General features: G+C 40.7%; 2 protein-coding genes across 4 annotated transcripts in view; one reads left to right on the forward strand and one right to left on the reverse strand.

Annotated features, from left to right (window-relative positions):
- Window positions 1–588: 588 nt before the first annotated feature.
- Window positions 589–1,998, reverse strand: LOC119363309 (SOSS complex subunit B homolog). 2 transcript variants are annotated; one of them, XM_037628637.1, is made up of 2 exons: window positions 1,857–1,998; window positions 589–1,241 (listed from the first exon to the last, which is right to left on the reverse strand). In XM_037628637.1, exon 2 carries the CDS (start codon window positions 1,212–1,214, stop codon window positions 786–788), a length of 429 nt encoding a protein of 142 aa, XP_037484534.1. In that variant the 5' UTR covers window positions 1,215–1,241; window positions 1,857–1,998; the 3' UTR covers window positions 589–785. The 2 variants fall into 2 exon arrangements, with proteins under 2 accessions (XP_037484534.1, XP_037484533.1); XM_037628636.1 differs by having other exon boundaries at window positions 1,788–1,998.
- Window positions 1,999–2,142: 144 nt separating this feature from the next.
- LOC119363308 (phospholipid-transporting ATPase 2-like) overlaps window positions 2,143–13,189 on the forward strand; it is a 14,820-nt gene continuing 3,773 nt past the window's right edge. Inside the window, exons 1-19 of one of the 2 annotated variants that reach the window (XM_037628634.1) lie at window positions 2,143–2,265; window positions 2,780–2,976; window positions 3,115–3,328; window positions 3,951–4,067; window positions 5,157–5,249; window positions 5,334–5,508; window positions 6,325–6,491; window positions 7,537–7,641; window positions 8,556–8,653; window positions 8,742–8,884; window positions 9,210–9,306; window positions 9,393–9,502; window positions 9,602–9,766; window positions 9,954–10,108; window positions 10,272–10,352; window positions 10,463–10,583; window positions 11,592–11,698; window positions 12,145–12,276; window positions 12,697–12,850. In XM_037628634.1, coding sequence (XP_037484531.1) covers window positions 2,855–2,976; window positions 3,115–3,328; window positions 3,951–4,067; window positions 5,157–5,249; window positions 5,334–5,508; window positions 6,325–6,491; window positions 7,537–7,641; window positions 8,556–8,653; window positions 8,742–8,884; window positions 9,210–9,306; window positions 9,393–9,502; window positions 9,602–9,766; window positions 9,954–10,108; window positions 10,272–10,352; window positions 10,463–10,583; window positions 11,592–11,698; window positions 12,145–12,276; window positions 12,697–12,850 — 2,356 coding nt within the window. In that variant the 5' untranslated portion in view covers window positions 2,143–2,265; window positions 2,780–2,854. The remainder of the gene's footprint in view (window positions 2,266–2,779; window positions 2,977–3,114; window positions 3,329–3,950; window positions 4,068–5,156; window positions 5,250–5,333; window positions 5,509–6,324; window positions 6,492–7,536; window positions 7,642–8,555; window positions 8,654–8,741; window positions 8,885–9,209; window positions 9,307–9,392; window positions 9,503–9,601; window positions 9,767–9,953; window positions 10,109–10,271; window positions 10,353–10,462; window positions 10,584–11,591; window positions 11,699–12,144; window positions 12,277–12,696; window positions 12,851–13,189) is intronic. The other variant, XM_037628635.1, reaches the window with a different exon arrangement.

The raw sequence follows: 13,189 nt of genomic DNA on the forward strand, positions 1-13,189 counted from the left end.
CGCCTACACATCACAGGCGAGAGCGCAGGCGGCACGGTACTCGAGCGACGACACTCTCATCTGGGGCCTGGCTAGGGTTAGAGCCGCCGCAGACCTCCTCCAGTGGCTTCGGATCTCCACACCGAGCAACCCTCCTGCGGCATCGCCGCTGGATTCATCCACTTCGTCACCGGCGTCAGGGCTCGCCGTAGCCATGGACGAGGCAGAGAGACAGAAGAGAGCAGGGAAAGGGGGGAATGAAAAGATGGAGGGAAAAAAGAAACATGAGCCGGTTATGACCTAGCTACACCGTTTTACGTCGTCAGATCGCATCCATTACGCCAGGTCATGAAAAAGGGCCCCACATGTCATAATCGAGGTTAAATTGCCTAAAGCGATGGGTCAATGCTTTCCGGAAAAGACTAAGCTGAAAATCAGTGCTTTCCGGCAGAAATTCAAAGAACGGTGTTTTCTGTAAACCTAGGCTTCAATGTAGTGATTTTCTGCAATTCACTATGTTAGAATAACACCACAATACAGTTGGAAACCGAAAACTAAGCCCAATTGCAAACGATTAAAAGCTAGTCGCAATCTGAATTTGTTATCGCAGAGGGGCGAGAATGAGTTGTATTTGTCCGCCGAGAGCAGGGTGCAGGCTCCCTATATGATCTCATAAGAGAATTCTAATTTTAGTGTCGTATATTGGTGATGCCAAACCAATCAACAATGGTAGCAATAAGTACTCTAATTGCCAAGCTTGACGAGCAACAAGGAGCTGGAAGCCTGAAACGATGGCATGGCATCAGTCAGTGCAGCGGCTCGAAGACCTGGGAGCAGGGCGACAGGATGGCGTCCTGCACCATTTTCCTCGGATCGCCTGGATCGGGCCCCCACCTCACCTCGCTCATGTTGGGTGTCTCGATGAACGTCATGGTGAACTCACCCACCTTCTCCGTGCGTCCTCGCTTACCCGCCCGCAGGAAGAGCTTGTTGCCCCTATGGTAGGAGAAGATGCCGCTCGTGAGCCGCAGGATGTCCCCAGGCTCCAAGGCGTCGCACTCGGTGCCCCATAGTAGGAAATGCACCGCCGCCGTCTCGTCGGCCACCACTGACAGGCATGTCTCCTCCCTGCCATGCGCGTTTCCATGGGTTGGACGGGTCGCCTTGTCGACCACGATGAACGTCGTGTTCACGGTGTTGGTCGATGGGACAAGGTCCTTGAGCTTCACCTCCATCCTGCCACCGCCAATAGTTGCTTCGGCCTGCAACATGTTGTTAACACCCAGAGTAAGCGCACCATGAACCATAACTAAATTTGCAATGCAAAATCCTGGTTTCGCTGCGTTGGATCCATGCTCAGTGTTGTCGATGAGCATCGTTAGGTCTGCACCGGGCATTTTAAAGAACACGTTAGTGGCGGAGGTAGGATTGGAGTTAAAACCGAGCCAAATTCCTTTTCTGACAACATGAAAGAACTACTTCTACAACTACCCATGTGAAAACATAGTAGTACCAAATATGGTTCAGTTGCTCAATAATTTTATAATTTATTTGCTACTCCTTTCTACCGTGGATACAAATATGAAATCTGTGCCTCCCAAAATATAATTATCATTGGTACAAATATGAAAACTTAGCAGCATCTCTTCATCTTCTATTTCTACAAACAACAGATGGTATCAAAATGCAACAATTCGAGCTCGATCAATACATAAACGCAGTTCTATTTCAGTTCAGCTTGAACTGGCCATGGTTTGTCCGTTCAAAAAAAAAAAAAAAACTGGCCATGGTTTAGAAATAGAAATTACCCTGTCCTCTGTCCGGCTGTGAGCACTCCTCTCCTCCCTATCCGAAAATTCAGAAACAGCAGCTACTACCTGTGCGAGTCGGCGAGCAACAAGCAGGCGGGGGAGCAGTCAAGCAGGGTAGGGTGGCGGGCCAGCTGGCCGGCGGCGCAGCAGAGGTGGCGGCCGCCGCCGGGGAGCACCGCCGGCGATGGGGGCCTGGGTGGGAGCAACGGAGCGGGGGCAGGGCGGTGGGGCGCGCCTGGGCGTCTGCTCCCGGCTTTGGTTGGGTCGGAAGTCGGAACCCGTTTCGTCCGATCGGGCCGGGTCCGTCAGAGTCAGACGAACCGCGTCCCGCTTCCACGGCTCCACCCAGTCTAGCCCGAGACACGACTCCCCACCTTGCTCCACCCCTCCGCAACTCCGTCCACCACCGCCTTCGCCGCCGACCGCCGACCGCCGCAGCTGCAGCCGCCCTCCGTCGGAGATCTGGGCTCATCCGGTATATATTCATCACCTCACCTCTCTCCCCTAAACCTCAGCCGATCCGTGCGATCCCGCGCTATCCTTGCGCCCTCGCGCACGACTAGATCGGGCGCGGGCGATCGGAAACGAAACCGACGTGGACAGTGATGTTTAGAATTTCGATAGGGTAGCTCTTGCTTAGCATTCGGTGGTGGTTGGGAAATGACAAGATGGACGGATGAGTTTTGCATAGCTGTAGATGATTTCATTCGTAACTCGCTTACTTAGCTTTGCAGATCGAATGCATAGACTAAATGAATGTCAGCTCAGTTCAGTTGGATGCTGCCTGAGCAAACCACCATAGTCATAGGCACAGATCCCATTGGAGCTTGAATGAACCATGCTGAATTCTGATCATCTTCGAAAAATTCCTTTTCCCCTTGCTCGGATGTTGACTAATCAACCGCCGGCAGTTTGTAAAGATCGATGCTGATTCACTTGGAGCTCCCATCTTGCTGTCATTCTTAAGCTGGCGCTCTTTAATTTTGTAGCAGGAGTGCTCAGCTGATTTCACGAGGATAATCATAGGGGACAAATTACAATAGAGTGCATGGTTGTTTCTAGCAATGAAGCGCTTTGTCTACATAAATGACGAATCGTACCAGAATGACTACTGTGATAATCAGATTTCTAACACAAAGTATACCTTATGGAACTTCCTGCCCAAGAATCTATGGGAGCAATTCAGGTTCGTATTTTATATTAGCATTCATTCTGTAATGACTTCAGAAATGTGAGTACATTTCTGGCTTTCTTGGTGGAGAAGCCCTGACTGAAGTTGTGTTGCCTGTACTTTGTAGAACTAATGCTTGATTTGGTGTTTCAGGCGTTTCATGAATCAATATTTCCTATTAATAGCATGTCTCCAACTGTGGTCACTTATTACTCCTGTAAATCCTGCAAGCACATGGGGCCCACTTATAGTAATTTTCGCCGTTTCGGCAACCAAAGAGGCCTGGGATGACTACAATAGGTACATTTCAGACAAGCAAGCGAATGAGAAGAAAGTGTGGATTGTAAAGAATGGTGCACGCAAACATGTATGTTTTTCTTGGAGACTTTTTTTGGTTACATTGTAAGCATAAAATTATTACAAATACCACTTGGATAGCCAGGGAATGCTTCCTTAGGGGTAGAACATGAGACTAGAGCTATGGATGAACCTGTTTATTCTTAGTTTTTCTTAATGCCAAGTATTGCAGTAGGCCTTATTATAAAGATGGCTCGCCTGAAAGATTTAGTAAGACCAGTCTAATAATAACTTACCTAACTAATAGATAAGATAGCAACTAAAGAGATAAGATGCTAACTAATGCAATCTCAACTTGGTTACAGAGTGGCTGCTCCCGCTGGCCCTAGCCAGTGCAGTTGTGGGTGACATATATCATGAAGCGTTTAATTGTATTATACAAATAGTGTAGGAATGGTGTATGTGTATCCAAATTTGAAAATAATTTGTTTGAGATGTCTGATATTCTTGCAAACTCAATACTTGTTTTGGTTCACATTGTTTAACAGTATAGATGTAGATCAAGATGCATACCTATTTGTCAATAACCACTACTTTATGTTTACTTTTTGTTGTCATTTCCAAGTGTATGGACTGGGTACTATTTTGAAACTTGCACCTGTGAATATGGTTTCTCCAATTCTTTTATGTAGATTCAAGCACAAGATATCCGTGTTGGTAACATAGTATGGATTCGAGAGAATGAAGAAGTTCCATGTGACCTTGTTTTAACAGGAACTTCTGAACCTCAAGGCATTTGTCATGTTGAGGTAAAACACGGTGAAGCCAACAGTGCTTAAATTCCACCTCCCACCTTTGTTTTATGATTAACCTTTAACTGCATTCAACTTTTGGACTTGAGTAACCTAAATGCATTTTGCTTAAAAAAAGGGAATTCTGTTGTGTATGCGAACTGATATGCATGCTATATGTCCAACTCGATATTCCAATGTGAAGTGCTGTCCATGTCTAACTTAGTCTGTACGAGAATAGTGGGTATTCTCTCAGCTGAGGTGAAGCACCTCAAGTTGTTCAGTGAATTTTTTTGATGTACAAATGATGAGTGATGCTTGTGAATTCCACTATCATAATGTGTTTGGTAAGTTTTTGTTTTCAATTGCCCTCATGTTAGATCAGCATTTTTATCTGGTTTTTACCAGGATAAGAAACGCATCCATTTTGGGTTATGTAGGTGTTCAACCACTTTTGACGGGAAAATTGTAGGGGAGGCCTCTGCAGTATATATTCTATTTACAATAAAGGAGCATGTTTACAAGAGTATCTACAAACAGGCAGCAAGAATAGCCAGTGCCTACAAAGAATCAGGGCAAAAGATATACAATAGATTTGCTCTAGAGAGTCTATCTAGAAAAAGGAAAGGAGTCCTAGACTCCTAAACCATAGAACTGGATGTTTGCATAGCTTTTATTTCTGTTTCGTGAAATAGTCTTCATATAACTCGAGATAAATAGTTTATAGTTCAATTCAAATTTTACAGTGTATTGGTAGAACACACTCTGTTCATGTTCAGCCTATACATTGTTAGAATAATCCTGCAGTGTTGCTTTTTGTTTGAGTTTAAATGGTAGCTTGGATTTTGCTTTCTATGATGTGCAATCTGACTGACCCAACGTTGTTCTTGATATAATCGAGGTTAATTTGATGAACAATATTAGCCCTTCCTGTATATTTTGTGGTAGCCACATTTTAAACTTCATTTGTGATATCCTGAATTCCTGATGATTTTATTCCTTGTCTAATACCTAGCTATGTTTCAAATCTTGTTGTGTACAAAATAAAACACAGTAGATGAATGTCTATTGTAAACCTAACACTCTTGAGTTTTGTTTATTTTGTAGACAGCTGCCCTTGACGGGGAAATTGACTTGAAAACAAGAGTAATTCCAACAACATGTGTAGGACTGGACTCTGAACAATTGCACAAAATAAAGGTTCTGGCATTTTTGTTTCTGCATGCCTATGATTCTGCTTTTATTTATTATTCCTCACTACCTGCATGCATTAATTGAACACAGGGTGTCATTGAGTGCCCAATCCCAGACAAAGACATAAGAAGATTCGATGCAAACATCAGGCTGTTTCCTCCATTTATTGATAACGATATTTGTCCATTGACTATTAATAACACATTACTACAATCGTGCTACTTGAGAAATACAGAATGGGCTTGTGGAGTGGCAGTTTATACAGGTAAGTTTTGAATTATTTTGTCATGACCTTGTCTACCACTACACCAAACCAGATTGTAGTTCAAACATGTAGTATGTTTTTCTTACACTTTTGCGTCAGTGTTAGTATCGGTTCACTTTCATAGTTCATACTCAGTTCTCTCTGGAGGGCGAACATGTTGACAATGTATGTTTGAAGGAAAGACTGTGTCTACTAGATAACACCCTGCGCGTAGCTGTGGAAATTTATAGCAATGAAATTATCAAAATAACAATAATTAGAATACATGAAAATAATACCGCACCATGTTCTCACCATATGAACGGTAACAAACCTAGAGGTAACTAGATTGTGGATGCATGTTATATTGCCTTGTGACATTCAAGTTCAGTTATTTGTTACTGAAAAAATAAAAAATAAAAAATGATGATGTGGAGGGCTTGCATGTGCTTGATGATGTAGAGGGCTTGCATATGATGGAAAGTGGAAATTGAACAGTGAAAGGGTTGCATGTGCTTGATGATGCAGATGACTTGCAAGTGGTGGGAAGTGAAAAGTGAAAAGTGGTGCATGCTCTTGATGATGTGGATGGCTTGCATGTGCATTTAAATGGGATCATTTACTTAGATATATAGGAATCGTTTACTTAGATATATAGGATTAGTAAGATAGAGTTTAACACTAATTACATAGGTATGAACGTGGAACCAGGTGGACAGTTTTCTATTCTAATCCTGACTGATCCATATGACAATATTTGAGAAAGTTTATCTTATCTTGATATTTTATTTCTCTTGAGATTATAAGCCCAACCGTTTATTTATCTCAACTTTGCAGGCAATGAGACTAAGTTGGGGATGAGTAGGGGAGTCCCAGAACCCAAGCTTACTGCCATGGATGCAATGATTGATAAGCTTACTGGTGCGATATTCTTATTTCAACTTGCAGTTGTTGTCGTTCTTGGATCTGCAGGCAATGTTTGGAAGGACACTGAAGCTCGGAAGGTAAATTTGCTGTCAATCTCAGCTTCCATATTTCTACTGTTAATATATATATTACTATTTCCTAGGAACCTATGATGAATTATCTTGCATAATGCAAGTATCTTCTCACAAACATGTAGCAGAAGTCATGTCTGTGTGCAAGCCTAAGAAACACCTCTTTCCACATGCTCTACGCTTTAGGACCTGAAGATTATAAGCAACTTTTCAGATTTTCTTTTGTAACTATTCAAGAACATGCACATTCCATATTCCTTAACTGGGGCTTTTTCTATGTTTTAGTGCACTTTCACGGGGGACGCCAACCTGAGTACACTTTTCTCTGCATGGTTCATAACCAACCAAAACATTCCAGGCTGTATCATAGAAAAGAAAAGATTTTTAGATTGGCCTTGACATGTATCTGCATTCTAGTTCTGTAAGCCTGGCACTATGATTATTGTTGAAGCAATTGGGCTTTCTATTTTCATGGGTTTCTGTAATGGTTTATATGCTTTTAATCATTGAGTTAATGCTTTGTGTTCTGGATTGGACTGATTCCTAATCACCATTGCCCTTAGCCGAACAATCATTTTCATTAGTATTCCTCTTCTTCTTTTCGTCCTTTCTAGAAATTAGCATAACAACAGTCTTGATCTTAAGCAGCACTAGCACACTAGTCACTAACTAGCAATAGAATCTGCACATTCAAGACAATTTATTTTTTTGTTCCTGAAAACCTTTAGCTCAACCGTTATAGTGCAGCAATGCAGATCTAAGAAATGATCACTAACCCAGTTCTGTACATATCCTCCCCCATCACCACCTTCCAGATTAGAGCTAAAACCCGCATGAAGAGTCTCTAACCCAAACCTCCTAGCGGGAATCAAACACATGGCTTCATTTATTATTCTGTAAGCTCCATATATCTTCATGAATGATATGAGCCTTCTGTTTTCCTTTTCTGCTCCTCTGCACCTGTTAGCCTGTCCTTTTGGCGATCATGTGCCAGTTACAGTTATACACTTTTTTATATGATCATCTGACAATGCTTCGCATCATTTCTTAGCAATGGTATGTCAAGTATGACGATGATGAACCATGGTATCAGATTTTGGTTATCCCTTTGCGGTTTGAGCTATTGTGTTCAATTATGATTCCCATTTCAATAAAGGTATTACTCTGCCAGTCCATCTAATTCTGATATAATTCCTTCTCTTCTGTTATGTGATTATGCAACTATTTTCTGTCTCATGTTAATAATTTCGTGGTTTAATATTTGCACCATCAAGTTAGTCAAATAAACAAGTCCACCTTTGAAACACAGCTGAATGCGTGGGGTAAACCATAATTTAAATTTGAATCAAGCAATGGAATAGTCGGAAGACAAACTAAATCCCCATAGCCTCTTAACCATGGAGTCATAGATAAGGGCAAGTTCCCTATCTTTGGACCCTTACCAACGGCAGCACATGACATTTTTGTTTTAGTAGAGTAAAACGGACCTCCACCGAGGTTGATGTCTCCCCCTGTTGAATCAAAAGCACTGATACCGAACTTTGTTAGAGTATGCTATATACTCCCTCTGTCCCGAATTACTTGTCTCGGATTTGTTTTAGTGTTAGATACATCTGTATCTAGAAAAATCTAAGACAAGTAATTTGGGATGGAGGTAATAGTATATTGCACTGGGTACTAGCAAAGAAGCAAGCATATGAAGATAACAGGACCCTATCCGTTTTTGCTAGTTGTACTAGTGTTTGAAATCCCATGGTGCTAATGAGTCATGAATTCCCAACCCAGATTATGATCTCAAAGCAAGTTTATTCAGTGAAAAATAGAAGAAATTTGAACTGAAATACATATATTTGGGGTTCTGCTAGGGACTTTTTCTTGAGTCAAATTTGAGTTTAGTTCAGAAACCAATGAAGTCCTTGTTTGTTTTAGCATAAGCTGGGGTCTACTTAATTTCTGCTAAATGCTTCCTCAAAGTAGTAATACATAGTTGTAAATGCTAATATTTCTTTTAAGTTTTTAAAGGAAGTTTTGACAGCAAGTTTTTAAAGGAACTTTCTATGTGTCATGTAGGTTTCACTGGACTTTGTTAAAAGTATGTATGCAAAGTTCATAGATTGGGACGAGGAGATGTACGACCAGGAAACAGATACACCTGCTCACGCAGCAAAGTAAGTGAACATCTGCATTTTTCTTGTAAAGTAAAATGTTTTCCCTTTTTTTGTTTTCTAAATCTAATCATCTCACATTAACTTTCAGCACAGCAATTAGTGAAGACTTGGGACAAGTTGAGTATATTTTGACAGATAAAACTGGGACTCTGACTGAGAACAAAATGATCTTCAGAAGGTGCTGTGTTGCAGGCACCTTGTATGGGAATGAAAGTGGAGACGCGCTTAAAGGTCATATTTAATCCTCTTATAAAGATTTTCTTCTTGATTCTGCCAGTAAAAATCTCATAAAAGTAGGGCCCTGATCATGTTTATTAAAATGATTGTCTTTTGAAGTATGATTTCATTAGTGAGCTTAGCATTGAATTCAAGGGGTTGTGAATAGTAGGGCGTGTTTATTCTGATCACTAAGTCTCTAAAGGTCTTGTTATTAACTAGTAAATCGCTAACCATGTCTTATAAATTACTTTTCTGCTGAATTTGGTTAATTGCACCCATCCTCTTAAAAGCATTATTGATGTAACCACTGTGTACTGATGTCATTTTCTCTCTGTAGATGTTGAACTGCTGAATGCTGTTGCCGATAATTCGCCCCATGTCATTAAATTCTTGACAGTCATGGCACTTTGCAATACAGTTATTCCTATAAAAAGGTTATATCTTTGCCTGTGCCATAGTGACACTCCACAATCCTTCTTCCTTCCGTTTACCTTACCTTTACCTGTTTTTTGCACTTCAGTCCTAGTGGAACAATATCATATAAAGCTCAGTCCCAGGATGAAGATGCTCTTGTTAATGCAGCATCTAATTTGCATGTGGTGCTTGTCAGCAAAAATGGAAATAATGCTGGTAATTTCTGTACATTTCACCATGATCTCCTGACTTGTAATTGTTTGTTTCTTGTCCTTGTGGTTGTTATGGATAAATAATAAGGAATGCTTTAAGCAGAAATTCACTTCAACAGACGGGTGATTCAATATGAGATACTTGACATTCTAGAATTCACCTCTGATCGGAAAAGAATGTCTGTTGTAATATCGGATAGTCAAAGTGGCAAGATTTTCCTCTTGTCCAAAGGCGCAGATGAGGCTATTCTTCCTTTGGCTTATTCTGGTAATCACCCTTTTTTGTTCTTTATTCATTGACTTGGTTTCTTACTCTGCATATGGATGCTAATCCATTCTGTCTTGACTCTTTGCCTCTGTAGAAGCATATAACATAGAAAACTACATAGCTTTGTCAGCAACTCAATCATTTCCACATGCGTTGACCATTAGATTTAATGATCTTAATTTTTCAGGACAGCAAATAAAGACATTTGTTGACGCGGTTGACAAATATGCTCAGCTGGGATTACGCACACTCTGCTTGGGATGGCGTGAGCTAAGTTTGGAGGAGTACCTAGAATGGTCTCGGTTATTTAAGGAGGCCAACAGCGCGTTAGTTGACCGGGAGGTAATTATCATACTCCCTCCGATCCATATTAATCGTCGCTGGTTTAGTACAACCTTAGTTCAAAGCTGAGACACTTTTTTCCGCTCGGAGGGAGTAGTAGTTATTTTCTTTATTTACATACGTTTATACTGAAACTAAAAACAGTAATGCTTCTTTTTCGCAGTGGAAAGTTGCTGAGGTTTGCCAGAAATTAGAGCACACCTTGGATATACTTGGTATCAGTGCGATAGAGGATCGGCTCCAGGTGTTACCTCTGCTTTGATTTCCTCTCTTGTGAAGTATGCTAATATCGTTCATTTGTTTTTGGCATTTTCTTACCCTGTGTCCCTGTCTTCTGGCTTGTTCTGACTATAGGATGGTGTGCCAGAAACTATTGAAATACTGAGACAGTCAGGAATCAATTTTTGGATGTTAACTGGAGATAAACAAAGCACTGCTATTCAAATAGCTCTTTTGTGCAATTTAATTTCTTCAGGTAGCTGTCCTTTACTGAATAGTTTCACTACCTAGAAGGTTCTTTGGGCTCATCACTTAATAGTTTACTGTTTATTTGGGTGTTGCACTGGTGGTATTAGGTGGAACTTGCCAACCCACTGCACAATTATGAACTATCTCTGCCTATTGGTTTGAAATTTTGTGTGATGAAGCCTCTCTATTACTTGACATGTGACATTCTAATTTTGTGTGTGACTAAGCCCATATATTAGATCAAGAAGTAAAACATGACATTAATAAGATTCAAATCATATAAATTGTCTGATGGCACAAATTTCAGGTAGATTATTGATTCCACGAAATTGCTCTGTGTGTGTGGGGTGGGGGGTGGGGGGTGGGGTGGCGAAGGTGTGTGTGCATGCGTGGGCGGGTAAAGCAGCACAAGGTTGTGGAGGAGCAATTCCACCTTGCTGCTACGAAGTGTACAGCACAATTGGTGAAGGAACTACTTCAGCGTGCTGCGCTAGATATCGCTCGAGGCAAATATAGACCGATATGGCAGCAGGAGTTCACAATCCAGAACTCCTAGTGCACAAGATCTAGTCCAAGATCTTAGATAAGGACACCAAGTTCTGTTATAGGTAGTGGGGTACATAGTCTGGTTACAAACTAGCGGTGGGGACCTTTATTTATAGGCTCTGGAAGCCTTCACATCTCAACTTCTACTTATAGCTAGAACACTCTAGAAAACATTACTTAACATACAATATTCCACCCATAGCTAGAAGACTCTAGAGAACAGTAGCTGAAGCTAAGAAAACAAGCAAGTACTAGATTGGAGTAGAAGTATCTAGAGGTAGTCAAATGGATTTCACTTCTGATTTTATTTTTATTTTCCTTCTCTATTGTTCCTCATCAGTGGGGCGATTGCACTAGTTTAGGTGCAATAACTCAGTTTGAACGAGGGTCCTTAAATCCAAAAAAAATCATGTCGAAGGGAACTAATAAAAGACGAAACTGTTGCGTGACTTTTGTTCCATTGTCTTAGAGCCCAAGGGTCAACTCTTGTATATCAATGGGAAAACCGAAGATGAAGTTGCCAGGAGCTTGGAAAGAGTTCTACTCACTATGCGGATTACTTCTTCTGAACCTAAGGTTAGTTAACTTGTTGTAGGTAAAAATAATTAGTACCCTGAATGTCTTTCGGTGAAATAACACCCTGAAGAAATTTATTATATTCCCTTCATGTCACAATTCATGTCGTTTTGGATGTTGGCAGGGTCTCCAAGGCTACACTTTGCCCATCGGTTTCTGTTAAATTTGTTCCTTCAAATAAAATTATTTTTACAGTATGAAAGTATATTTTATGGTGGTTCTAGTCTTATCAATTTGGTATTGGAGATGTTGGCAAAACTTTCTATTTGATGGTCAAACACTCAATATGTTTACCTAATGACATGTATGTGACACGGAGGGGGTATTCATCTTGTGTTTAATTTGTTGACAAACACTCGATATGTTTAACTAATGACATGTATGTGACACGGATGGGGTATTCATCTTTTGTTTAATTTGTTGATGTAGTTTTTTGCTTGGAGCAGGAGTTAGCGTTTGTTGTGGATGGATGGGCTCTTGAAATTATTCTAACACGCTACAAGGAAGCTTTTACGGAACTAGCAGTTCTTTCAAAGACAGCAATATGCTGTCGTGTTACACCTTCACAGAAAGCACAGGTAATTTTTTGCTGCTGGAATTTTCATGTTTACCTGAGCCAAATATATAATCACTATTGGCCATTTGACTAATAGACCTAATAAGTAAAAAAAATGCAATATATCAATTGTGTCATGTCCTTTCTAAATGAAAAATGGAAAAGAAGAGAGAGAGAATCAACTGGTGGATCTCCATGTCTTTGTTTTGAGGAGGAGGCTACGCAATTACCTCCTTATTGTCTAGCACTGAGCAATTATTTCATGTGTTCTAGTATATCACCCACAGCCAGTAATTTGTTCTGTAAGAAGCAGATCAATGTGCACGATCACTCATAATATATCCATCTGTAATCTACCTGGGCCCTATTTTTCCTATTCAATATTCTGCATATTCGCCCAGATTTTTTCTCCATGTGTTGATCATCTTTTATTTCTGGGTAGCTTGTCAAGCTCCTAAAGTCATGTGACTATCGAACTTTGGCAATTGGCGATGGTGGGAATGATGTCAGGATGATACAGCAGGCTCACATTGGTGTAGGGATTAGTGGTAGAGAAGGTCTTCAAGCAGCAAGGGCTGCTGACTATAGCATCGGCAGTAAGTCGTCTTCATATTTGACCTTCATGTTCTCACTATTTTTACATTGATTACATTATTGCTTTGTAGAATTTTCACCTCATCTCGTTTCTATACAAAAAACAATCTACCATGTGTCGTCATTTTTTCTTCATTCTTCTGGATAATAAATTGATTCAACAAATGCACTAACCAAATGCCATTGGACCTTGGTGTTGTGATTGTGCCCATTATGTCCACTTTTTAAATTTTTGTCCATGCAAGTAATGAAATGAGTCCTACATGCAAATTAATAATGAAATGAGCCCCCCGCGTCCGTTTTTCGAGCATTTCGTATTGGCTGTCTTGCGTTTCTAATAA

Source organism: Triticum dicoccoides, chromosome 2B, assembly GCF_002162155.2.
Source record: "Triticum dicoccoides isolate Atlit2015 ecotype Zavitan chromosome 2B, WEW_v2.0, whole genome shotgun sequence".
In the NCBI taxonomy this organism is placed as follows: Eukaryota; Viridiplantae; Streptophyta; class Magnoliopsida; order Poales; family Poaceae; genus Triticum; species Triticum dicoccoides.

Excerpts from the sequence above, each read along its gene's own strand:
- LOC119363309 (XM_037628637.1), bottom strand. The coding sequence starts at position 1,214 with ATGGAGGTGAAGCTCAAGGACCTTGTCCCATCGACCAACACCGTGAAC.